Source organism: Centrocercus urophasianus, unplaced genomic scaffold (genome assembly GCF_019232065.1).
Source record: "Centrocercus urophasianus isolate 14NV4802_14NV808 unplaced genomic scaffold, USGS_Curo_1.0 seq_48, whole genome shotgun sequence".
In the NCBI taxonomy this organism is placed as follows: Eukaryota; Metazoa; Chordata; class Aves; order Galliformes; family Phasianidae; genus Centrocercus; species Centrocercus urophasianus.
The window spans coordinates 1693956-1720607 of record NW_024885066.1 but is presented as its reverse complement, the minus strand read 5'-3'; the positions used below and the strand labels follow the sequence as shown (position 1 = coordinate 1720607).

Here is a 26652-nt window from a genome sequence, read left to right as displayed (position 1 = left end):
CAGGCCCCCCGCTCCTCTTCAGATCCTCCCCTGCTCCTCGTGGAAGCCGCTCATTTCCTCCTCTGGAGGTGCTGAGCTGCAGTTCCGTGGCTCCCAGGCCCAGCTGTGAGCTCAGGCAGCACGGTGTGAATAAAACTGCCTCCCCCCCATCCAGCACGTTGTCGTGTGCCTCCTCCGTGGAGGCACTGCGGAGCTGAGCACAGCGCTCACAGAGGAGCTGGTTTTTGTTACCCACAGCCCAGCGCTGGCAGTAAGCAGAGCCACATTCCCAGCAGTCATCATGAGGTCACGGCCTTTGCATAACAGTCCCATTTTTTCTTGTAACCCCTCTCCTTCATCAAGTAATTCTCGCATCGCTACTTCATGCACTCTGCTTCCCAGCACCTGACTTAGCTCAAAAATCGAGCTGAGCCCAGCCTTTCACATTTGTCAGCACATTCTCCCCAGCAGCAGCACTCCAGGGACAGAACAGCGCTGATGTGCTCACACCATTTTAGCCGAGTGAAGCTTTCAGCGTGAAAGCCCAAGAGCTCAGGATCCTCTACCCCAGGAGAGGCAATCAGGGGACACCACTGAGGATCTGCCGCTGCGGCAGCAGAAAGCATTGGCTAACAGTCAGCTTTAGAGGCGGCCTTCCTGCCCTCCATACACACTAATGTCACACAAGTACTCAGGCTTCAACTCACCTAGCTCAGTGGTGCACTGCAATCTACGTTTTCTCACCTCTACCAAGCCCTCAGGAGATCATCCACCATTAGTCCCCAGTCTAGACCACATTTTGGGACAGACCTTTCCAGCAGGGAAGGCGTCAGCAGAGCCACCCACCCCAGGGCTTGCAGGGAACAGCTCAAGTCGAGCTGCAGTGCAGCACTGGCTCAGCACGACCTGTCACTGCACCAGAGCTGATCAAGGGCCTGAGCCCAGGCTCATAATCTCACGGTGAAGGGATTCACAAAACAGTCCAGGTCCAAAAGAGGGAAAGCAAAGGAGAAACAGACACAGCAGAGAGCAAAGCCACGCCTCGTGCTTTGGTTTCTGAAAGACGCTTCCTGTGTTGGCACTTTGGGTAGAAGATACACACGGAGGTTCTGTGTGTTCCTCTGAACGCCTTTTGTTCTACAAAGGAAAATATTGGCATTGATCTGCTCCAAGCTCACGTAAGCACCAGAGATTGCTGAAAGCCATGAAACGGGCCCAACATCCACATCAGCTAACGCGGCCTGGCACGTCTCTCAGGTCAGACAATGGATTTGCTCTTCCTGCTCGCGGCTCGCAGGCTGCTCAGCAGCGTATCACCACGGACCAGCTCTCTTGGCAGAGCCACACAGCAGGGACAGCACTGACAGCCTCCATGGGATGCCGCGTATCCGCACAGTGCCGCCGCACACCTTCCCTCCAGGCAGGGGCCGTCTCAGGCAGCCCGGTTTATTGCCTCTCAAACCAAATGCAGGAGGGCAAATCCAAAGGCTGGAGCACAGAACTGCATTTTCCCCGGGCTGGACTTAGAAAGAAAGAAAATCAATACATCACTCCTGTACTGCACAGCTTTCTTTGTGCTCATCAGGCTAGCAGAAGGGCTCTCCATCCCCAGCACTGCACTGGCAGAAAATGGGTGAGCAGTAGCTGACAGCAGGGTCTTCCTAGTGACAACTGGAAAGCTGCTGCTGTTGTTCTGCTATTGATCTAAGCAGAATACAAAACACCTGAAGTCAGCAGGGAAAAATAGCTGCAGTTGGAAAAGAAACTGTAGGGGGGTGGGGGAGCAGGGGTAGAGCAGGTAAGAAGTTTTCCATGCATAAAATTAACAGCCAGGCATTTTATTGCAGCTATCTTGCCCAGCTACAATAGTGGATTAACGTAGGGAGCAGGAACGCTGCCACCATTGTTTCTGCAGTCTCTCATTTGATGAGAAACAAAAGGTTTCACTCCCATTCCTGCCAGCAATTTGCCACCAGTGGCTCCTCTCCTGTTGTCAGCAAGGAAGCAGCTCTACCTCCTGTGGGCCCAAGATGTCCTCACGACAGCAATCTTTGCCTGCTTACTGCAGGCACCAGCGTGACACTCGCACCCTGGAGACACAGAGCATCCCTGAGAGCGTGGAAGGAGGAGCTCAGACCCCTCACCACCCTGGGCTCACCCCAGGGCACGCCATCACTGCCGCAGCCCGGCCCTGGCTTACCTCCCCTTTCTACCCTGGCTCATCTCTGAGCCTGAGAGAAGCAGGCACCCAGCCAGCTCTCGTTCAGCAAGCAGCTTCCTTGGGAACCTTCCCTGTTGTGACAGCTCAAACATTGCAGGGACTGCCAGGACCAAACCACTCAAGGAAGAGATCCCCTCCCCCTTCTGACATTGACAACCGCAGCAGCAGCAGGCGACACCGCGTGCAGGAGCCTATTTAAAATGTCACCCAGACACGGGCTGATGGAGGACACCAAGGCGTCCTCCCCCGGCCCCGGAGGTGATGCTGGGGTGGGTTGCTCGGTGTTTTTGTTGTTCCTCTCCTGTGGTCTGTGCCTGCTGCAATTTGACAGTCTCTAATCGCTCAGCGTGAACCAGAAATGTCACTCTCATCTGTATTGATGATGGTGCTACTCACCAGCACGAGAACACACGCAGCTTCAGCCACCCACCCCAAAAGCATGCCTCTAAGCCATCTCGCCCCTCAGCTTTAACCTTCAAGTCTTTTCTGCCTCCCTGTCACTTGAAAGCTGCATTTTCCTCCTCCCTCCCTCCCTCACAGACGCAGCCAGTCTACAGGGCAACTTTCATGTTTAAAGGGAAAACCAGCAGCTTCTCAGGGACACAGGGTGGGAGAGCTCTAAGAGCCAAGTACAGGTCACAGTGATTTCTCAGCCATGAAATCACAAAAAAAAAACCCCTCACCTTTCCTCCTCACCTTCCCTAGAGGGGTTGCCCATCAGCCTCATCTCCTGCAGCAACAAGGCCCAAACAAGGCACAAGGAGCATAGCCTGCAGAGGACTTCATGGCAGCAGGCAGTTCTCTGACATCCTGCTCCCATTTTGCTCAGAGACGAGAGCCATCTTGAGCCCTTTGCAGACTTGTTCCTGGCACTGCAAGCAGTCACAACACAACAGTGAGCTCATCCACACGGCCGCCGTTCCGCTCCCCCTCCAGCCCAATCTTCTGACTCGAGTTACAAATGAAACCCATTTTCTAGATCCTTCTTGCCATTTCCACCCCCAATTCAACCACACGGCTTCCCCTTCCATGCTTCCTCTTTGTCCAACCATTCAGGCCAAGAGCTGACCTAATTAGCTGATTGCCAATTCCAGCTGTGGATGCGCACTGCTTTGTTAGAGCAGAGCCAGCTTTTAAAGTCCTAATTTTTATCAGACAGGATTGGAAATGAAGAGGCCTGAAAAGGCCTTCAGCTGAAAGGTGTCTAACAGGAATGTCTGAGAGAAGAGTTCAAATGGATTCTGAAAATAGCAGACCGGCTCTCTAACTCAAGGCCCAGCACTATGCTCGGAGGGCAGGGAAGTATTTGGGAGGCTGTGCAGCAGGTGCTGAGTGCCAGATGCTTTGAAGCTTATTGCTGAAGTGCTCCAGAGACCAGCACTGCTGCACACAGCTGCGGGCGCCCCATCCCGAGGTGCTCAGGGCCACGGATGGGACGCAGGGCAGCCCAACCTGGTGCCTGATGCAGCAGCCAGCAGCCCTGCCTGCAGCAGGGGTTGGAACTGGATGATCCGCGAGGTCCCTTCCCAACCCAACCATGCTGTGATTTTATTAATTTTATCCTCTACCCTGGCAGGATTCCGAGAAAACAACTCCATTACACCACCATCAGTCTTTCTGTGCATCACTTTTCCTTCCCCAGCACGTTCCAGGCAGCCCCTCTCACCCTCAGCCCAACATTCACAGCTTTCGTTCTAAACCACACCGGGGAGAGGCTCTGCTCCCAGCACAGCGCTGGCTCTCACCCCCAGTCTCAAGTCCCCACACCTGGCTGCAGAGCAGCGCTCACACAGCACCAACCCGCATTTCAGGCCCGCCAGCCCCCTCCCCAAATGAGTTTGCAGGGAGTTTTATCCTCCACCAGAACAGAACAGGATCCAGCACAGCCAGGCCCCCCTCCGCCCAGCCCCGTCCACCTCCACAGAGCAGAAAGGTGGAACAAAGCCAGAACCAACCCCCCCCCAACAAAATGACACCAAGAAAGAACTAGAACAAAGAACTGTTTAATTGCTTAACCCTTTCTCTTCCAGGGACCAGAGAAACAAGTTTTCTGCTCCTAACGAGGGCAGTAAGGCTTGTGTGTTACCTCTACAACTGCAGGGGCAAAGTTTACGAGATGATCATCTTTAGTACTCGAAAAGGCTACAAATAATGGTCATTGCAACACTAAGAGAACCCTAGAGTCTCCTTACAGAGAGTCCATTGCTAGAATACAAAAATAAAGGAGGCATCCCTGTATATCCCAGGCTAGAAAGAGTTAACCAGAAAGAGCAGGAAGAAGCTTTCCCGAGGAGGGGGTCGAAGTAAACAGCAGAGGTCAATAAAGCAACATCTTCTCCCTACTTCCCCAGCATGTTTTTTCCTTCACCAATAAATACAAATTCCTCATTAAGAAGTGACAAAGCAGGCGATCTGCCTGCAACAAGGGGGAAAGGGGCTCGAGGCAGAAAGATTTTTCTCTCCCCTTCTCTCCCATTATTATTTATCTTTTTAATCAAAGCAGCCATTAAGAAAAAGCAATCCGCTGCAGAGGCAGGGAATCTTATAGCTCTCACACTGCAACTGGCAGGTAAAAAGAGCTGCACTGTCTCACCAAGGTAAAAACAACAAAAAATAGCTGCCACAGCAAAAGGTGAATGGGGAGGGACAGGTCTGTTCTTTTCAAAGCTCTCCTTCTCAGTCTCTGTTTACAAATCAAGTCTGCAGACACTGCCTACCGAAAGCTGAAAAAAAAGTTTGATCAGGGTAGGGGGATGCATCTAACAGGAAAGCCTTAAGCAGGAAAGAAAAGGCCAGACCACATCAAAGAGACACTCAAGTGAGAAGAATTTTCTGCTGCCTCTGGGTTTTGAAAAGCACTGAGTGCCAGGGCACACCTGGGCTGGGGAACCACGCACGGAGCCAAACAGGTAAACTGAGAAACAAGTCGCATCTACTGCACTGGTACTGCATGAAAACAAGCAGATGTGCCCTCAGCAGCCAAGTGGCAGCGAGCATCTGTCCCAGGAGAGCTCTGCTTCAGCAAGAGAAGATGGAGGTGAGCCCGCCTGAACCAAGAAACAGGAATCTGCCATCCCAGCTCAGCAGAGCACGAGGGCAGCCAGTTGTTTCCTGGTGGTAAGGGGCACACTTCCACAGGACCAGGGCTTGCTAAGCTCTGCTTCAGCCACACGTGACAGAGCAGATGGACATTTCTGTCTGAGGGTAGAGATCAGATCCCAGTTAGCTTCACTGCGACTGCAAGGACAGAGTGGGGGGGGGGAGGAAAGGGGGGAGTATCTCTCTGCAGGGAACAACAAGCATCCTTTGAGAGATGCTGTCAGCTATGAGACTGTGACCTCCTTCCCTCCTGCACAAGGCTCGCTCATCTCATAAAGACTGTTCTGGAAGGGAGGAAAAGCCAGTTACCTTGATCAGTCAGCAGTGTGCAGTCTCTCTCATCAACGCCTGGCAGCCAGAAGCAGCCAGAGGAGGAAAGGGAGGCCTCTCATCCTTCCACAGCAGGAACAGGAAGACCAGGGATTGCACCACATGGAAGAACAGCCCTAATGCAGCACACATACATGCTCACGTACTCTCAGACACACATCTCACCCCTGGGACCAAGGCTAGCATGTTCAGACCTTCAGCAGTAAGAGACACAAGACAGTGCAGAGCAGTTAAGATCTCCAGGGGCTCTTTGGTCTTAGTTGATAGTCCTAGAAAAAAAGCAACCTCTTCTGATTCGGTTGTAGCACGGTTGTGTAAGATCTATTTGATATTTAGTGTTTGGCAACTGCAAGAGGGGAAAACAGAGCTGCACGTTACATGAGAAGGTAAGGAATGGAAGTACAGTGCTGCATTTCTAGGTGTACTCCTGGCCTCGCAGCCAGAGCCAGTGTGTGGAGAATGGGAAGAGGAAGGAGGTTTTCCTGAGAGGACCACTAATCCATCAGCTGTCACAGCAGCGAGGCACAGCAGGCCCACCTGGGCCAAGACAGAGCAGCCAACTGCATAGAAACGCTGCTGTCTAAAAGCTCAGAGCATTGGGTGCAACATGTACGAGGTGGTAAAGTTCTCAGCTCCAACACTGGTGACAAAGAGAGCAGAAGGTGAACACAGCTACACACGCCTCAGGCAATAGAGAGAGCAGCCCTGCCATCGTGCTGTTACCAGCCCCTTTCCTCAGCAGCTTTAGCTGCACAAGTCCTGGGCCTCCGATCTGACCTGCTCCCATTACTGCCACCTTTCTCCACAGGTTCACAGACCACAGAAGAAAGTATCAGAGCTGGGCAAACACACCCTGCCCCGCTGATTCATCAACTAAGACGGACGCCCAGGGACAAGACAGGCAATATCCAGTCCTTAACACAACACAGCCACGTATGATGGCAACACGTTAGAGATGGAAGCCAGAAGACAGACACTAAGGGACAAAACAGGTGTCTCGTGGCCAACAACCCTAAACCAGGGGCCTCTAGACAGGCTGGTAGCATAAGAGCAGAGTCAGGCTTGCAAGACCAAGATCACTGCAGTAAATTCATTCTATAACCCCTGCTCTAGGTTTGCATTTTATTCAGAAATTTAACATCCCTTCTGCAAATGCATGAATGCAGGCAACACTGCTCTGTGTCAGGTCACACAGCAGCTCTGGAGGAAGTCACCAGCTTACACTGCTTACGGAACAACTCAAAGATCCCTGCTGGGACTAAGTTCCACTAAAGGCAAACCCCAGACTGCACTGCCATGCTGCTCAGCAGTGTGATGGGAGAAGGAGGAGGTGGTGGTAATGGTTTAAGGAGACGGCTGCTCCTGCCCCTGCCAGTTTGTCCTACTCTGTGCATAGTGCGATACAGTGCAGTCATTCATCAGAGAAAGTTCAGGACCAAGGAAACTAGGTTCCCTTTCAGCCAAACAATTAGAGGAAGGAGAGGCAGTTCTGTTTTAGCTGGGCCGGCACTGGACTTGCCCCTCTGAGCTGTCTTCATCATCTGAGCCTCCAGCCCCACCACTGGTCAGTCCTGTAATCCGGTACCCCATGTTCAGCAACATCACCTCCAGAGGGTCTGCATTCATTCGTCTCTGGTTAGCTTGGGAAGCACCTTCCATGTCTACAACCACACGGCCATTAAGGGTTTCGCTCTGCAAGACAGGAAGGGAGAGAACTCAGCAAGGCAGGGATAGGACCAAAGAGGGGCTGCTACAGCTGCTGCAACCACCAGGAGATCCCTGGGTCTGCGGGTCTGCGTTACCTCTCACGTCACCTTCTGTCCTTCCCTGCAGCTCTTACCTCTGGCCGGGGATTCCACAGCCGTACCACTGGGTCAATGCCGCTGGTGGCCAGGAAGCAGTAACTGGGATGAGGCTGGAGACAATTCACAATGGACTCATCTCCCTGCAGCACTCTGACGAGGTTGGTGGTTTCTTTCTCCCAGATGAAGAAGGAGCCGTCATCCGACCCACTGACAATGTACTGTGCATTGCTAGGGCGAAAGGAGCAGAACTGGAGATCACGGCTCAGAGCCAAAGCCAGTCCCCAGCAGACACGAGGATCCCAGCTGGCTTTTATAATCACTAGGCTGCTACCCTGGTGCCTATGGATCCAGATAAAGTTTTCTGTGTTGGTTCCCTCCATCCCCAGGATTCGTGTTTTCAATCCTAGAATGGCTTTTCTGAAACAAAAGCCCAACTGAGTCCTCTGTGGATCTGCTCCTGCACCCATTATTCGTGCAGCCACACAAGGATGGGAGCTTGTCATCTTTCCCAACCCCGCAAACCAGGGCCAGTGCCACTTTATGAACAGTGGCTCAGGTCTGGCACAAGGCTTTATCTGACGGATGAGAACGTTCTGCTGCTGCTCCTATGCTTGTCCTGCATCCCTATAACACTCTGCCAACGTACCTGCCAAAGAAATTGGCCTCTTTGATGTCTGTGGTAGTGTTACAGTGGCCACAGTATCGGAATTTGTAGTCGTAGCTGCGCTCCCTCAGCACCATCTCATCCTCTGAGATGGAATCCTTGCGGCCTGTGGCTCTCAGCCGAATGGGGCCACCTCCTTTCTTGTCCTCAGCTGGAAGAAGAACAGATTTCCCTCATCACAACCTGGGGAGGAACACATTCTGCACAAAAGAAAGCACCCTGGGACAGCTCGACAATTTTATCAGGGAGAAGGGCTTAGAGCACAAGCTTCCTCCCATATTATCTCCTAGATACAAAAGACTGCCGCACACCGTCCTCTCACTTAAGAGCAAACCAGGACCAGACGCAAGGAAAAAACAGTTTTTGTGCACAGTAAGCATCTCTCAAAACCTGGAGCTTTACTTCACAGGGGCAGGTGAAGAAAACCCCTTGTCAGTTCATTAGATCTTACAGTCACCTTGAAGAACAGCAGCACTCACCATTGTCACTTTTGGAGAAGAGGGCTGCGTTGATGTCTCTGTCCAAAGCGTCGCAGGCGCTGCTGTGTGCTTGTTCTGGGAACTTCCCTTTAAAGTCATCCAGACACTCCAGTGCTTCCGCCACGTACTTGAGTTCAAAGAGACAGCGAGCAAGACGGAAATGGGCCTTCAGGTGGCACGGATTCAAGGATATGGCCTTCAGGCAGTCCCTCAAAGCGTCATAATGGTCCCCATCCCTGAAGAAAAGGGAAGGGTGGATTAGATAGCCAGGTAAAACAGCCACATCCCCCGCTGCCGCTTCCCAGCACTCGCTTCGCTCCCAAGCTTGCTGTTCCCAGCACTCTGCAAGCAGACACACCACAAGCCCACATGTTAATGGCATTTCTGTGTCCCAGGGGCACCGTCTGACCGAGGCCGGCTTCTTGAAGGCAGCTCCACGCGTACGCAGGCAGCCCTGCAATTACCACACAGGCAAGCCTGGCAAGCCTTGACCTGCCATTTTAAATCCGGCAGAGCAGAGCTCACTGCTACAGCACACTTAGGGAAGTCCTTTGAAGATGGAGGATGCTCGAGCCCTCTGGCCAAGCAGAGGCAAGGTCTCTCCTGCATGGTGAGCGGGGCTGCTCGGAGCACAGCAGCTCACGCGTGCCCCTTTGTGGACGCTCAGCGTGGCAACACGTTTATTTTGCCTGCCCACAGCCACTCGCAGCCCTTGGGGAGGAACCACAGAACCACCACGTCCTGGTGGTTTGTATCTAAAGCAGCAGCCTTTTCTCCACTTTTATGGGGGAAAAAAACCAACAAAAACCCAAAAATCTTGAAGTGTGGGAAATAAGCATGGCAGCAGATTGGTACTGGAACAAATTTTTTATGTCCCATTTGCTGTTCCTGGTGACCATGCCTATTTCCCAAAATTCCAGGGTGGCAGGAGTACCAGGCACCTCTGCTGGTGCTCCGGAAGCAGGAGAGACATGAGAAGGCTTGCATGCTGGTTCTCAATTCAGATTAATAAAGGCTGGGATATCTGGGTGGGCACTGTCCAGCAACGACAGTTCACATGTACAGTACCAAAGGTGGAGCACCTCGTCCATAAAACCTGCAGCAGAGCAGAAAAAACTTCTTGAGGTCTGTGTCCACCTTTGCAGTACTGTGTGTGCAGCCAGGAGACCAAAGGCACAGCATCACACTGGTTTTATTCTAATAGAGACAGAATGGAGTTTACCTGAGATGGGCATCTCGCATTCGCAGAGCTGCTGGGGCCATTCACTGCTCCACCACCCTCCAAAACCCCTCAGACTGAACGACAGCCACAGACACCCCAACAAACTGCTGAAAGCAATCTAGAGAGTGATGCAGCTGGCTCTTATGAACAAGCTTTTGAAGGACAGCCTTGGAAGTGCTGTAGAGTATGCAGAGCATCTTAAGGAAGGTGAGCAAGGAAAGGTCAGGAAGTCAGAGCTTCCTTTACTGGATCTCTCTGCTACTCAGAATGAGACAAAAGCAAGACCTGCAGTGATCTGCAGGGTGGCCTATGGCTATTCCTGCTCTGGACATGAAGAGAACCCCTAGAGATTTGGGGTTGTCCAGCGTGGGTCACATTCCAACTGCTTCACTCTTCTCAGTGACATCCCAGCCTTCCTCTGCCATTTACCAGTAGCTGCTTCTAGCAGAAAAACACATCTCTGCACCTGAGAAGGTATCAGCTCAGCACTATTTGCATTCTAATCACTGCACACCACAGAAACCCTCTGTGAATACATTTTCACATCATCCTGCTACTGAAAACTGTAGCAAGCAGTAGCTGACACGCAGAAAGGTTCAGATCTGCCAACAAACTTTGGGAAAAAAAGCTGCCTGTAAGAAAAACATCATTCACTGAGATCAGCACCAAGCTTCTGCCTTCCATCCCTGAATTCCAACCTACTGTTGTTCTCTGTAAGAACATGGAGGTCTTTTTGAGGCATATCCCAAATCTCTGCTACTGCAAACCAGCCGGCAGGCCAGTAACCAACAGGCACAACCACTGCTGGCTGCTCTTTATCTTGGCAAGAAGATGGGAAAATTCAAACCAGGGACTTCCTCCTCACAAAGCAAATGTAGACGAAGGACCCCAGTTATTTTAAGCCACACTACTCAGTCCTACTCTGCTCAAGGGGACAGACATTAAAATAACTCAGCTGTACCTTGCAGACGCAGCCCTGGCTATTGGTCAGAAAGGACACTGCCCACTGCAGAGGCTAACAACGTGTCTGACAACAGTTGAGACAGAACCTCTCCCAGCCTCTGAGGCACCACCACCACCTTGCCTCATCCCTCAGGGAGGTTTGCTTCCAGCTGAGAGGAACACGGGTTAGCTGGGGTAACGTGGGAACCACCACTGGTGCCTCCAACTCCTGGGTCAAGCAGCAACCAGAGCAACTCCAGGCAGTCCTACAACGATCTGATATCACGACACATTATAGTATAAAGTAACCATTACCTCATCTGTTGAGAGCAAGTTCACAGACACTCTAACACAGAACAGAGCTATCAAAAGAAACTCCAACGCCCTGGGAGACATTCACAGTGCTGCTGCTCAGAAGTGGATTTTTGGTTTCCTTTCAAACAGGAAAGGAACAGAACATTACTCACCATACCAGGGGGCAAAATGATGAACTGCTTCCAGGTGTGCTTACCTGCACAGTGTCTGGCCACGATTTCTCCAGCACACACTGCTGTACAATCTCCTTGTTCTGTGCCAGAAGCAAAGCACTTCAGGCTGGCTCCAACAACCATAAGGCATAAGGAGGCCTGGTGCTTCCAGCAGACAGCATGGCATTCGTGGCACTTGGAAGTCAAACAGCAGCACTGTCTGCAACACTAAGCTCTGACATTCCACGCTCTGCTTACTCACCACTTGCGCTTCATGTAGGCAGCAGCCCTGTTTCCATACAGCATGGCATTGTTGGGGGCTTTCTGAACTGCTTTGCTGTACAGCTGGATGGCTTGAGTCCACAGCTGGCAAGCAAAGGCCTCGTTGGCTTGCTGCTTGATTCTCTCCAGGTATGGAGGCAACTCCACCTGGGGACTGAAGGGAAAGGAGGAAAGCAGTGCAGGTAAGTCTCACTTGTTAACACACTGGCCAGGTTAAATATCTGCAGTGTTTTGTTCTAGCTCAGCAAGCATTACCTCAAACTGGAAGTTTCAGAGACCCTGCACCTGAATAACCTGAGCTCAGGAAAAAGGCTTCGTTTTGGCCATCACTTGAGAGTTTGCAGTTTTTCTTCATATACAGAAATACACCCAAAATTTAAGGGTGGGCACTTCAAGTGTCTCATTCTCCAGACTCCACAGACACATCTTTGCTTTGACTGCTTTATATATACACACATATCCCAACTTCCTTCAGCAGTGTATAACAGATTGCAAATTCAAAAGGAAACCAAGCATGCGAGCTCGCAGGGCTGCACAAGGGCCATGCTCAGCAAACCAGAACGAGCACCTCTGGTGCTGTAGTGGAGGGGCCATCTAGAGGAAGCAAGCTGAAAGCACTGCAAGTGACTCTGGTGGAACCTAGACGATCCATATATGGTATCATGCGACTGTGTCTTGACTTTTAACCACATCTCATCTGCTGGAGGAAAAGCAGTCAGCAAGATGTGCTCTATGTCTGCTTCTGCTTCATCCCAAGTGCACTTTGCTCTTATGGGGCAAAAAACCAGCAGGAACGGTGAGGAGGAGGAATGCTCCCTCTATTCTTAGCTCACTGCAAGAGTGAAAGCACCACTGCCATTATTGCAAGGAAATGTTCAGCATCAAATGCAACAAGTTGGTGCCAAAAAATAAAAACCAGCCAAGGGAAGCCAAGCTCTTTCAGCCTGATTCCCATATATCTGACCACAGTTCCTGTCAGTCGGGAAGTAAAATTGCTCAGGACAACTAAGCACACCTTGCTTTAAGGCTCCAAAAGGCATTTTTTAGTTTAGTCTGCAGTAATTCTTCACAACAGGTGATGAATTCTAACAGACCACGCTTCTCCTAGAACGCCACCATCTGATTTGACTCCTGTTCATTGCCTGTACCCCAGGAGCAAATACAGCCCTAAGGCAGAGACCACCTGACAATCAAGTCAACACAGCCAGTGTTGCACTTCACACCTTCTTAGCAGCACCAACCCTGCAAAAAGGACGAGGATGTGACCAAAGCCTCCTGCTTTCCTTCAGGTAGATCTATTGCCTCACCTCACATGTGCTCTTCCTTCTGACAGGCGGAAGCCATTGCTGTGGAGATGGATGCCATTCGACACACCATTGGTAGAGGTTTTTCCATTCTGCACTTCTAAATGTTAGGGAAAAAAAAAAAGGACACAAACGTGCTGTGCATCAATGCAGATTATACAGACTAATCCCTGCAATTCTGGGTTTTACTTTACAGCACAGCTGAACCAATGCCACAGCATCATTCAGGGCAGAACGAAACAGACTTCTATGATTCCACACTTCCATAGTCCACCCCTGTCTTCCAGGTGCTTGGATTTGAGTTGTCTCCTTATATGTACCACAAAATCTCAACAGAAGTAGAGCAAAGAAGATGAATGGAACTACTGGGAAAGTCCAGCGAGGGAGTTCCAGACACTTCTCTCTCCTTCCTCACCCTACTGCTCAGGGAACACCCTCAAGCTGAAGCAATCCTCTGGGTGCCATCCAGATCACTTGCCACTCCGACAGCAAATACTCAAGTTTTATACACTGCAATCTGTGCTGCAGCTGGGAGTGCTCCTGCAGCCACTCCAGAGGCTGGGAAACTGAGGACAGCGTCCAACTGCTCAGCTGTAGAGCTCAGAGCTTTCAGTGTGCAGACATCATGCACATGAAGGACAGGTGCTGCCTTTCCACAGTCCTTACCTGAACTTTCTGTACCCAGAAGGGTGGAGCGTTTGCTCAAACTGTACCACTACAAACCTGTTCAAACTTCTTCCTGCCATGTAAAGCATGACCTCATTGGATACCAGAGTACAGATCACCTGCAGGCATTCAGGACAGCAGAACAGCAGGCAGGGCATCTCTTTGCTACCAGGATGTGAGTGCTAGATTAAGGCCCAAGGCGAGCTGAGTACACAGACTGAACTCTGAGAGCAGAGCTGGGCAGGGAACACTCCCTGATAAGAGAAGTCCTGTGCCCCAGGGACAGAGCAGTAGGCATTCACTGCATGGTGCCTGCAGGATCTGTGTACCAACAGGCCCTGTAAGAAACAGGGCCAGCAATAAAAAGGCTCTTGGATTTACTTATTTGTCAAGTAAATGGCTTTTTGAATCAACTAGCTTACCAGCAGGAGGGAGATTAATGCCAGGCCAGATTCTTAGACCAGGAAAGAGATTGCTCTGTCTCCTTGCTAATGGGTGCTTAAAGGGATAACGGCTGCATTCTACATTTTATATAAAATAAAATAAAAACATTGCACCACTTTTTGTTTTTAATGTCTGTCTACATAAAAAGTTTTTCCCCCTTAGTTAAAGGCAAGGCATTAGGACTTAATCACTCTACAAAGTCTGCTTTATCCCTTAGGTACAGCTTTAAGCGTTCTCTTTAGTTCACACATGCAAACAATTCTCAACAGCTCATTTCTCCCCTCAAGACACACGTTTCCACAGAATTTTGTCACCATGTGTAAGAGTTTTAGAACTCAGAGTACAAGCTGCAATGCAGAAATAGCCCAGCAACAGCTATGCCCTACTTCCTTTCCTTCCTGCCTGCCCGGATGGGGGCTGCACCCTGAAGAGAGTCGTGTAGAACATGGTTTCACTCTGCCTTCCACTTAATTGATGCCAGCATCACACTTACCCCCTGAAGTATGGCATTTCTTTGGGAGGAGGAAAGTGTATGGCCGCTGTTTGTATGTGAGATCAAACAAATAGACCTAAGAAAAGAAGAAAGAAGTTGACAACAAAAAGTCAGTGATACACAGGATACACTCAAAGGACAGAAATGAAACAAAGCTGGATGGCTCCACATCGGTGTCAGTAATATTTCCCGTTGTCTATCCTGTTTGCAGACAGGTGCACATAAAATAATGGCAGTACCAGTGTCTTGTTGCATTCCAGCACTGGATTTATAAAGGACACCTCTGAGAAACAGGAGCCTTGTCTTCCTCATAAGGTTCAAACCAATCGATTCAAAAAGTTCAAACACCAGGAAGATATTTTAACCATTTAATTAACACAGTGATCATAAATAATGGCAGGTAAGAAGCAGCCCACTAGAGCCTGGGTCAGTGGCGACCCAACAGACACAACTGTATGTGAAGCTTCCTGCCAAACTCTTGCCCACTTCTTACCTGCTCCCCTCCCATGTTGACTAAGAGCTCGGTGCCATCAGGACTGAAGGTGACATACGTAGCCACAAGAACCCTCAGCCTGTTGTTGTAGTCTGGAAGCTTCACTGGAAGGTGTCCTGCAGAGGGAAGAGGTCCACAGGATTGGAGTAACTCAGAACTGTGTGTCCTACACCAGCCCCGTGCTTTTACAGGAGGTTGTTAGGAGAGCAAAAGCACAAAGCACACGCACCGAGCCATCTCCCATTTCCTGCCACTGCCTGCTGAATCCTCCCACCACTCACCCAGCCGCTCAGATGTATGGAGCTGCCTTTTCATGTGCTGCACGTGTTATTTCTGCAGGGCTATTTCCATGTGAAGGAAGACCAGATTACAGCCAGCTTGCTAACTGAAGGCCGCAGAACGCAGCACATCCTGGCTTTATGGATTCACTAAGGATTCAGCTTCTGTGATTTGTGACCAGCTGCAAACAAACACCTCCATTTCTGACTGTCTAATCAGGTTTCCTTAATAAAGCTCTCAGCACAATCAGGCCAAGGCTCCTAAATATTCAGCTCACACAAGGGTTCTTTTGCTTCAGACAGCAGATGTGTTGCATGACCAATTCAGGGGACCTACGAAATCCTCCAGTGGGACTCATCAGAAGCGAGGCTGTCAACACTGGTCTGCTGGATGTGTTGGTCCAAGATATTAATAAAAAAACAACAACCACCTACAGACATTTTGGGAAACAATCATAAGCAATGAGCACTGGAGAAGAATGCCTTCTACACTGCCCAGACAATGCATTCCTGACTCCTCAGCTGCTGGATGAAGACAAGCCACTTCTGTGCCAGGAAGATTTTGAACAGCACCCTTGCTGGAACCGGCTCCAGAAGGATGTCTAGACTCCTCAGGTTATCCAGGCCTTGACTTTGCAATAAAACTGACAAAAAGACATTGAAGACATTTATGCTAGACAAAGAGAAAGGCCAGCTCACCAACACACATTGCTGCCAAGTCAGGGAAGGCAGGCCGGTAGCACAAGCAAGAATTCACAGCACAGAAGCAAAATAAGCCACAATTCTGTAGAACATCCCTCTATTAGAGAAGCACTCTTCCAAGCAGTGGTTTCTCATGTGATGGGCAGAAGTCAGGCCTTAATCTAAAGCCCATCAGTCTCTCCCAGTACACACATCCCAGTACCTGCCACGTAGTACTGCGCTGCGCCGTCCGGGAGGGGCTTCTGCCGGTCACAGAACGTGTGCACCCCAGCTGAAGGACACTGCTTCATGCTTTTTCTGGCCAGAAAGAAGACCATTCTTACCATCACAGCACTCAAGCTGGAAGCCCGAGCTCTGCTGACACTGCCTGTTCATACATAAGCAGAAGCCCTCACACCTGTGCAATCCCAGACCTGCCTCACACCACCCCATGAACTCGCTTGGATGAAAAAGACTCCGGGTGACTTTTCTGAGTAGAACAGCACAGTGAGACCAGCCAGCGACAGACCACTGCTCCTCCTCCTCCCCACCAAAGCCTTGCACAGATTTCTGTACCACTCACATCTGCCAAGAAGGACCGCAAAGGCCAGCTGCTGTTACCTGTGGTTGTGGATCATCCGTATGTCATAGAGCCGCACAAAGGGGCCACTTGCCCCTACTGCTAAGTAGTTGTTATCCTGGGGGTTGACCGTGAGGCATTTGGCTTCCACCAGCTGCCCACAGTACTCTGTCAGGTCGATCAGGACTTCTGAACGCTTGCTGTTCTCTCGCAGATCATACTGCCTGCAAAGGGAGGAGAGAGTCAGGGCACCCATGTCACCAGAGAATGGCAACAGCAGGAAGAGGAGTGTAGCTTTCCACCAAGCTGAAGGCCACTCAAATCACCACAGTGGTGTTGTTATCTGCCTTCCTCCCTTCCATTTGATACAGCCATTCCTTCCTTGGGCTCACTTTCAGAGGAGGAAAACAGATCAGCTGGGTAGCATCTTTATCAAATGCACCCACATTTCAAGACGATTCCTTTCAGTTGCAGGGAAGAGATGAGCTGGAGCTCACAGTATCAAGACTGTCTGTCTTTCAATTTATGCCTAGTACATACTGCAACGGATGGCTATCCGTTTCATTTCAGGGCAGAATGACTTCAGTACCTGATTAGCCCATCTTCTGCTGCGCTCCAGAAGGTGTTGGGCCACATGGGAGCCGTGGCAATCCGCTTAACTCTGTTGGTGTGATCTCCAAACATGTGGATGGTCTCCTTGACAGTCAGGTCATGGACGTGCACCTTGGAATCTGCAGCTCCCGTGATGAGGATCCGATCCCCCGAATGCGGCAAGAACTGGGGAAGACAGCTGTGACATTCACACTACATTCACACACACTGCTACACACTTTCAAGAGTCCCCGCTGACAGCAGCACGCAAAAAGGTTTCTTCATCACATATCTTTAGTTCCTGATTAGCTACAACCATTCCCTCTGACTGTACGGAGAGAAGGAGCCAAGTTCAGGAGCTGCATGAACTGAGAGCATAAACTGAGCAGCACAGGTAACAGATGTAATGCCATTTTCCTCATGTTAGAATTATTAAATGACTGGGGACAGGGGAATGGATTGCTTGCATTAAAGTGCTTCCAGCAGCTTCTAAGGCGCTACCCTCTGGCTCCCCTGGTTGCCCATTCTCTTACCAACCCAGTCCTCCTTATCACAATGACACACCTTGACAGAAAAGATGTTTGCAGTATGTCCTGTGTGCATAGAAAGTAGTTTCTTGTGGTGCAGAGGATCCCATACAATGGTATGCTGGTCATCTGAGCCAGAGGCCAACAAGCTAAAAGAAAGAGAAAAGAAGTGTGCATCTCGTATTCTCCTGTCCTGAGCTGTGATCAATTCCTAAGACTGGTTCAAGCACAGGCAGTCATTAAGCTAATTCAGGTCAGAGAAACCCCTCTTCCTCTCTCTTTTCACAGCTATGTTTTCTTTATGCTTCCCACATACCAGCCAGCTCAGGAAACTAAACCAGCCAAATAGCAATTCCACTGAAAATAAAGCAAGGCTGGTTTTTATCTTCATTTAGCATCCAGACCCAGCTCACCACAGGTTCAGATGTCACAGCAGAAACACCAGAAGCATTTGGTCAGCAACAAAACACAGGACCTCCATTTCCATTATCAGCCTGGCTGCATTAAGTGCTCCTGCATGCAGCACGCCCAAACTGAAGGCAAGCTATTCATGCAGGACTTTGGATGTGCCCAAGCAGTCCCAAGGCAGGGCTCACTCAGTGACTCACAGACTGCTTTTTCAGCACAGGGTGTGGCAGCAGTATTACAAAGCACCTCTATCTTTGCCTTATACATCTACCTCTGGTGAAGCAAAAGAATCTGACATCTGCACCCTCAGCTGTTTTATACGTATTTCCTTGGAGCCAGAGCTCTCACAAGTACATGAAATTGCCACTGGTAAGTAATTTTGAAGACTATCAGACAGCAGGCTTGGGTTTTATAAGAGGCACGTCAGGAAATATAGGCTCTTCCTTCCATCCAGTCCTTTCTCATGCAGATACTCTTTATTTGACTCAGTTGACTGAAATGCTTGGTGTTCTCTAGAAGTGCAGAGAGGGGCAAATGCTCGGCCTCCTCTCCTGGTGTATCTGCTCCCAGCAGCAGCCTTTAACAGCATGGGGAAGGGAAATGTCACTTCTCACCAGCTGGGCAAATCCTAAAGATCCATTCCAATCCATAAAACCACTGAAGAGAAGAGAAGCAGCCTCCAATCTCCCCCTTGTAGTCCGACCACCTCCCTGCCTCACGGGATGCTTCCAATAACGTACAGATACAGTGACCAAATTCAGCTTCTTTGATGTGAGAGCTCTACTACACATCAAGACTTGGAGTCTGAGCCTTCACCCCCTTTACCAGCAATGGGAAGCAGATGCTTATGATTACATGACCTACATCCAACTCTTGGGAGAACCCACAACAAGCTGCATACTTACTCTCCTTTTTCGTTCCATTCTAGACAGTTGACACATCCAGAGTGACCCTGAGCAAGAGAAGGGAAGACGGAATTAAACTTCAGAGCTGCTCTAAGACAACACGCAACTTCTTCCAATACACCCAGCTTTCTATTCCAGCCCTGCTAAAGGACACCCACATGGCAGATCAGCACCTCTGGAAAAGACAGACTTGCTACAAGCAGCTGGAGCAGAAAAGGCAAAATGAAACAAAAGAAACAACAACCTAGCATTGGATACAATGGCAGATCAGCTTCAGAGGCCACTGATGATATCCTGCTGTATGCACAGAAAGGTGACTTGGCTTCCACAGCCCTTGGCTAGGCTGACAAATTACACGTACAGGTTCTCTGGGATTGCAAGGAAAATGCATTTCTGATAACTCTCTTAGAAGCACCTTGCTGCTGGGTGACTGTATCATACATCTTCAGCCAAATTAGCTCACAACTGCAACAGGAAAAACTCAGAGAGCACTGAGCAGCATTTGAGATCAAAGCTGTGGTTGAAAAGGGAGACTGAGGAATTCTTTCCTCCCCCAGATGAAGACAACCCTAAAATTTGTGTCAGGTTGCAAACCTATTCTTAAGACAACACTATGCTTCAGCATTACAGCTGAGTATCTCGAGCAGCTGACAGTTGCCCACTCCACACACCACCGCTGGGGTTCTGCTGATGCACACCAGCTAAAGGCTCTTGCAGATGCGTTAGGTAATGCAGAAAGCTCACACAGGATCTCACAGAGCTATTCCTGGTTTTAACACAGTTTAGGGCACTAAGCAGTCAGCATCCCTCTCTCATACAAGACAGAATTCCAGCTGTGCTTTCTCTAGTAAATTGAACAAGCAGCTCTGTTTGCTCCCTGAATGCTGCCCACTTACCTGCAGTTCTGCTTCCAGGCCCAGGCGCCGGATGAACGGGTCGGTGACGTGGTAGTGCCTCTCAAAGCCCAGTGCACCCCGCTCCTGCACGCAGCACAGAAGGGTTACATTGATTACAGCAAGCAAAACATGCATCTTTATTATTATTATTATTATTGTTATTATTTAATTTACGAGAAAAGATTCAAGAACAGTACAAATCAATTTGGGACCCTGCCAGGTGTTGGGGTGCCCGTAGCACTGGGGCACGTCCTGTGGTAGGAAGACATCACTCACATCAGCAGGCAGGTCGTTTGTGATCCTTGCACCTGGAGTGGTTTGAAATGATGGCTACTTAATTACCAGGCAGCCAAGATGAGGATTGAAGGTGCCCACACCAAGACAAAGCTGAACACTTTCTGCCAGAAATGGAAGATAAAGAGGCTGCCCATCTCAAACGCTTGGCAACTATTCCACAACCAACGGACTCCTGAGTCCACAGCACTGGATTATTATTGCTGAGAAGTCTGGCAGCACACAGGATCTGTCCTGAAGCACAAAACATCGCTTTGCAACCTGAGTCAAGGCCTTGTGACCTCAGCAGTTCCACGTCATCCTCACAAGCCTCCCACCACCAATGGGAAATGTACTGGGCAATGTCACAGGACAGCACTGAGGTGGTGATTTCATCAGAAATGGGGCAGGAGCTCCAGCTGCAGCACCACAGCAAGGCCTGCTCTACCGGGAAGAGAACAGCTGCCACAGAACTGCGTCAGTGCAAATGAAGGTGAAGAAAAGCAGGGCAGTTGTTTCCCCTGCGATCTCCCAGACGCGTTAGCAGATGGCTTCAGGGAAAGAAGGCTGACTGCAGAGAAAAGGGAAGGCAAGTCATATTTCGGATGGAACACCTACCACGTGAGGAGAGCCTCTCCGCCAGCACCCAACGCAGCCCCAGTCCCCCCCAGTGACACGCTGCAGTCAGTGAAGACGACCTGAACCTTTGTCATCTCCATCTACAGGTGACAACACTGACGTCAGTTTGTACTCATGGTGCTGGGAACACGTCAGCAGCTGCAGAGTGGACATGAAGAACGAGTGTGATACGTGGCAGCTCTGAGATCACTGTTCATCATGAACTCCATCACTGCCCCAACATGGAGACAGGCATAAGGATACTGGAAACAAACTCACACGGGCTTTTGTAGTAATTTCCATGACAAACTTCAAACCCTGAGACGTATTTTTAAGGGTAGCATTCGCAAAACACTCCCAGGTCCAGAGCGAGGTGCTGCAGTTATAATTGCCTTGCTGCTGCAACCTCAGGAGCTTTGTGAGCTCTGTGCAGTCAGATATTGCTTCTTCTACAAGGAACTGTCAGACTTAGCAACCTTCCCAAGGTCACACATCAAAGTCCTTCAGAGCCGTCGGTGTGAAGAAGTCCCAGGCTAACACAGAACCATCCCCTCCTCGTTAGGCAGCACAATATATCTTTGCATGTGGATTAAATTATAGGCTTGTCATGCAAAGTTTGGGACCAAACTGCACAGTGAAGTGGGGGATGCAAGCTCCTGGTGCCTCGTTCCAGTCACCAGCAGTCCATTTTCATGAATGCTGATTACCAGAAAAGCTGCAAACGCTTTAAGGCCTCCCAGTCTAAGCAATAATTGCCTATTGTGTCTGCTGTAGCTGGTCCTTTCACGTTAGGACATATTTCACTAATGCAGCCATCAGATGACTGATCTGACCACAGCTGAAGTTTTTTCCTACACAGAGGAAGCAAAAACACCACTTCTTTAAAGGAAAAGAAAGGCAGCAAGCAAAGGAGACAGAGATGGAGAGATCATTAGCCTCACTACAGTCAGAAAATACCTTTGATGGCAAGATCACACGAAAAGAACACAAAGAAGCAGGCAAAAAACCCATGAGGGAAGCTAGCTAAGGGTCCTTTGTGTTGCCCAAACACAAGTAGCCAGGTCTCTGTCTTCAGTGCTGCTCTAAAGGAACTGATCTGCTGATGTTGAGCCAGCTCAGTGCGTTCCTTCTAGGGAGGAAAACCGTATCCCTGTGATGCCATTCTGTGCCCCAGCGCCTCATTAAGCAGGAGGACAGGCCCTGTACGTTTGTTCTGCTAAGCTCCTTATGCAGCTTAGCAATATGCAAGTAGCAGAGATCCCTTCAGAGGTGAAGGCAACACGGGCGCCTCACAGCCCAGCAGCAGTGCTGAGTGCTGAGCGCTCTGCACCCAGCGCCAGGAAGGCAGCTCACACACCTTGATCTGCCTGTGGATGATGTCTCGAGTTATGTTTGCTTTCGCCATCCTCTTGCAGTGGGGTGGATGAGGAGAAGCTACTGGAAGAGCCGCTGTGCAGCCGAGCATGCCAACAGAGCAGAGATCCACACCACGGGCATCAATTACCTGCAGGACAAAAGAGGGAGGGAATAAAGACAGGCAGACAAACGTAGCAAGCCGCTCATGTACAACAACAGACAGCATCAGGCGCTTCCTTGCCTTCCCTCAAGCCAGCAGTGGCCAAGAACTGAACGCAGGCTGTAGGAGAAACCCAAGGATGGGGAGAAGCAACACAGGGCTGAGGAACAGCCAATTCAGGAGCCCCCTCTCTGGACTGCAAGCACAACTCCAGCCTAGAAAAGCCACACTGCTCTGCCTGCAAAGACCCTGCGTGTCCACACCAGTGCTGCTCCACAGCCTCTCCCGCTTCTGTCCGATTTCACTCCTCTCATTACACCACAGACACACAAAGCACTGACATTTCTGGCAACCTCCCCTCTCTCATTTGCCCTATTCGATCACAGTAACTATTCTGTTAAAATAATCAAACACAAGCGCTCCTCAGAAGCCCTAACAGCTCATCATCAGGTGACACAACCACCAGAACACCCCATCGCACCAGCTATAGAAAAAGGGGGATCTTTTTAAATGGTGTTGCTGGGAGAAATTCGAGGCTCCCACCCCGTTTTGCCCTACATAAGCCAAGGGTTCCGAACCCTCTTTCAGCGAGCACTGGCAAGCAGAACAAGCCAAAAATGCTCTTGAACAAGGAAATGCTGATTCACTGAAATGAGACCATTTCATGGTGACAAACAGCCCTGTGACCCTGCAGGAGCATCACTGAACCTACAGACAGCAGAGGAATGGCACACGAGCACAGCATGGGCCAGATCTTCTCACTGGCAGCTCTCAAACACGACGTTGGAAGAAGCAGAGCTGTTTGCAGGCTGGTGAGCAGCTCTCGTGGCTGCATGAAGCCCCATTGCATGCTGCTGCAACGAGCTGAGCTTCTGCTGAATGCCAGCACCTGCTGAGTGAAGGGCATTGAACCAGGGCTCCCAGGAACCCAGCACACAGCCTGGAACTGCCCCCGACCACCAGCAGCCACGTGTCTGTCCAACCTGCCATCGCACGTGTGTTTAATCCACGCTTCTCATACTCCAGAAGCAGCAGCAGCAAGGCTGGCACACACACACAGGAAGAGGCCTCACGTTCTGAGCATCCTCAGCATCATTCACTCCTGTGTTAAGTAATGGTTGCTCCACTCACGGGCTTAATAGCAAGAGGAACCACTGTGAGTGCATTTCCTCATCAATATTTCACACTGATGCTTGTAGTGGGTGGGATGACTGAGCTGTCAGATTTTGATACCTGCTCTCTAGCTTGCCACACAGGCTTAGAATTGGTTTTGTTCTGCCTGTTCGTGGAGATCAAGTCTACAAGGGGACAAGAGCAGCAGCAAACAAGCAGGTCTCCCTCTCTCATGCAGCCCAAGCCAAGGCAGAACCAGGAGCACGGTCTGCAGGGCAGGTGGGTCCTGCTGCTTGCAGCACAGAGGTTAAATGGGAAACCAGGACAGTCCAGCAGATTCTCATGGCCAGTTTGCCACAACCATCCCAGCCATGCTGAACAAGCCGTGCTGCTGGGCACTGCCAGCAGAACATAACCTGGTTTCCAGAGCCTCTCCTGCTAAGTTCTGCGAGCAGAAGAGGACAGCCAACACGAAAAGCAGCTCTGCACCCAGGCAGGCTGCAGGGATGAGCACTATCTGCAATCCTCCACCCCTGTTCCCCCCGCCATCTCCCCAGCAGGCCTCCACCCGCCCTCCTCCCAGCCTGGATCCCCACCAACCAGCCTCACCCCAATCCTGTGCAGGGCTTCCTCCGCACACACACAACAGGGCACGACCTGCCACCCCTCTGCAGTGCAGGGCAGGGCTACCTGCCACACAACGCCCCACGTCTCACACCTCAGCTCCCCTCCTCCTCCTCCTCCTCACACAGCAGACACACGCTGCGCTTCCACAGCGCTCTCCTAAAGGAATCTGTGAGCAGGGCCTGATGACAGCGAGAGAACTCTTTCCAGACAGGAGAACGATCCACCAGCAGCACGAAGCGCAGCATAAAGAGATGGGAGGGACAATATTCCAGTAGATCCCAGTGTCCCAACCTTGCTGGAAGCTTTCCACCCATCTCAGAGCTACGAAATCAGAGCAGGCAGTCTGGGCAGCCCCTCCTCTTAAAGCACAGCTCAGTTTTCTATGGATCTTTGGACACCCAGCAGACCAAGGAGCAAAGCAGGCAGTCACCTCCCCAGTGACAAACACTTTCCACAGCCCTGGGAGCACTTTTAGCAGATCTCTTAGCTCTAGTCATGCCAGCTTCTAAGCACCTCCTTTCTATTCAACATATCCACCATGAAAGCTCAGCAGGTGACCCGAAGGATGCACGCAGCAAAGCAAGACACACACAGAGCCCACACCAAGGAGCCCATTTGCTGCTGAAGAGGCTACAGCAAAACCATCAGCACAGTGCCTGTCTATTCTTTGTACGGTCACAGGAAGCATCAGCACACCCCCAAACCCTCTGCCCCTTGAGACAGATTCCCTTCCCTCCAGCAGCTCCACACAACACTGTGCTCGCTCCAGAATCCTGAAGCACACCTCCTCTGTCAGAGCACAGCAGCAGTTTGACCTCCCTCCCAACCAGGATTACAGCTGTGCTGTGGAGCATCCCAGCAGCGCTCGGCCGGTCGCAACACGAGATCAACACATCTCAACTTTAGTTCTTCAAAGGTAAAGGTCAACAGAGTCGGGGATGAAATCAGCCCTCTGGTTGACAAAGTGGCATAAGACAGAGTTTTAAGTAACATATCCAATGCAAAACTGACTTTAAACATGCTCTTACCAAAGCCAGGCACTGGCCAAGTGCATCTAACACAGTGGGATGCCCCAACGCAAGCTTTCTAGCATTTGATCATTAAAAACAACCATCACGACTCATGAACAGAAGGGATCAAGGTCCAACGACAAGGAACAACTGAGGATAAACCTGTGCTGTCGCTACCAGTGATGATCACACAAGCAGCTTCACCTTCCTGCTCCTCACAGATCACCACAACCTTTACTGCTCCTGCATCACACGACTGCTGCAGCACGTTTCACCACCACCTTTCAAGGGCGCCTCCGTGTCTCTCTTTTGGTCCTCAAACCAGAGGCAGCCTTCCCTCACCCTCACTGTGCCAAACCCAACTGGGACACCCCACGTACAGCTGCCACCTCGTCCACCCAACAGCCTTTTCCCAAACATAAGGAGGTTCGTCCCACCTGTGTTGAGCTGCAGTCCACTCGTCTGCCTCTCCTGCTCCGGCCACGCAAAGCTCCAGGGGACAAAAAGAAAAACAAAACAAAAAAAAAACCACCCCAAAACTTTCGCAACACTTGGCCTTTAAAATCTGCAGTCAAAAATTAACAAGCCCCAGATTTCTGCAGGCTGTGGTCCTGAGATCTGCTGGGCTGTATTTACACTGACAGCAACTTCAGAGCCCTTTAAGCTCCTGGAAAAGTGCTCTTCCAAAGAGGTGCTGGGAGGGGAGGGTTACCAGATTTTACCAGATTCTCTCACTTTCCCCAGCTCTTCTCATCTTCCTGAGACACTTGCTCAGAGTCTAGGAACAAAGTGCCAGCATTCACAATGCAAACAATCCAGCTCTTCTACTACTGAACAGTCCCAATGCAGCCAGAATTTGGGAGTCTGTTCCTTTGCTTGAATGCATTTTCGTTTCACAGCGCCCCCCACACAGCCCTACCTCGCTCACACCTGCAGCAACGCAGCGACACAGACAACTTACGCTTCCAAATCCAAACCACACGACCCGCTGCCCTTCCGAAATCAGCAGCGACACAGCATCTCCACCAAGCTTAAGGAGCAATCTGCTTCCTGACTGCTTGGATGAGCCCAAGTTTTTCGGTCTTCACGCTCAAGGTCATCGAAAAAAGCAGCACTTTGTGCACGACGAGGTGATTCATCCCAAAGGAATATTCCTATGACCCTCCCCTTTAGCATCTCTAAATTACTTCACTCATCCAAACACCACTTGGAGCCCAATCCCACGACCCAGCGGGCTTCTTTAGACTCACAACTTACTTCCTTTATACCTTGACCTCCCGAGAGGCCGTGGGTCAAATCAGAACATACGCATACAGATTTATTAACAAACCTAGGGGAAGGAGAGGAGGCGGCAGCAGACAACAAGTAAAAGGAAGGTTTTGCTCCAGCTGAAGGTGCTGCCGGGAGCAGCGGTTGCTCCCCAGGCACTGCACGCAAAGCCAACAGGAGACGGGCAGCTTGCAGAGGAGCGCAGGTAAGAGATGAGACCCGGTGGACCAGGAGCGGAGAGCGGCATCAGGCAAACTTTGAGCTGCACCGCAGGGTGGGCAGATCGACGGCAGCCCTGCGCCCTCCCTCCTGCCGGCGCTACAGAGATGGGGCAGCGCAGCAGGAAGGGCAGGGCAGCCCTTCGGGGAGCAGAGCAGCGGGCGAGCAGAAACTTTCCGCCTCGGGGAGGGAGAGGTGAAGGCAGAAGCGGAGGGGCAACGCCGTAATGCTCCTAGGGGTGAGGGGGGGGG

General features: G+C 50.7%; 1 protein-coding gene and 1 long non-coding RNA gene across 3 annotated transcripts in view; one reads left to right on the top strand and one right to left on the bottom strand.

Moving 5' to 3' along the window:
- Positions 1–4187: 4187 nt before the first annotated feature.
- The window catches only part of WDTC1 (WD and tetratricopeptide repeats 1), a 22877-nt gene continuing 412 nt past the window's right edge, over positions 4188–26652 (bottom strand). Inside the window, exons 2-16 of the mRNA XM_042834610.1 lie at positions 22005–22151; positions 19757–19840; positions 18861–18907; positions 17585–17696; positions 17019–17206; positions 16471–16653; positions 16073–16167; positions 14891–15006; positions 14398–14473; positions 12798–12894; positions 11471–11644; positions 8578–8813; positions 8081–8249; positions 7470–7662; positions 4188–7321 (exon numbers count right to left, since the gene is read on the bottom strand). Coding sequence (XP_042690544.1) covers positions 7124–7321; positions 7470–7662; positions 8081–8249; positions 8578–8813; positions 11471–11644; positions 12798–12894; positions 14398–14473; positions 14891–15006; positions 16073–16167; positions 16471–16653; positions 17019–17206; positions 17585–17696; positions 18861–18907; positions 19757–19840; positions 22005–22112 — 2076 coding nt within the window. The 5' untranslated portion in view covers positions 22113–22151 and the 3' untranslated portion in view covers positions 4188–7123. The remainder of the gene's footprint in view (positions 7322–7469; positions 7663–8080; positions 8250–8577; positions 8814–11470; positions 11645–12797; positions 12895–14397; positions 14474–14890; positions 15007–16072; positions 16168–16470; positions 16654–17018; positions 17207–17584; positions 17697–18860; positions 18908–19756; positions 19841–22004; positions 22152–26652) is intronic.
- The window catches only part of LOC122168927, a 4544-nt gene continuing 3892 nt past the window's right edge, over positions 26001–26652 (top strand). The window contains exon 1 of one of the 2 annotated variants that reach the window (XR_006171424.1): positions 26001–26639. This is a non-coding gene — a long non-coding RNA (uncharacterized LOC122168927). The remainder of the gene's footprint in view (positions 26640–26652) is intronic. The other variant, XR_006171426.1, reaches the window with a different exon arrangement.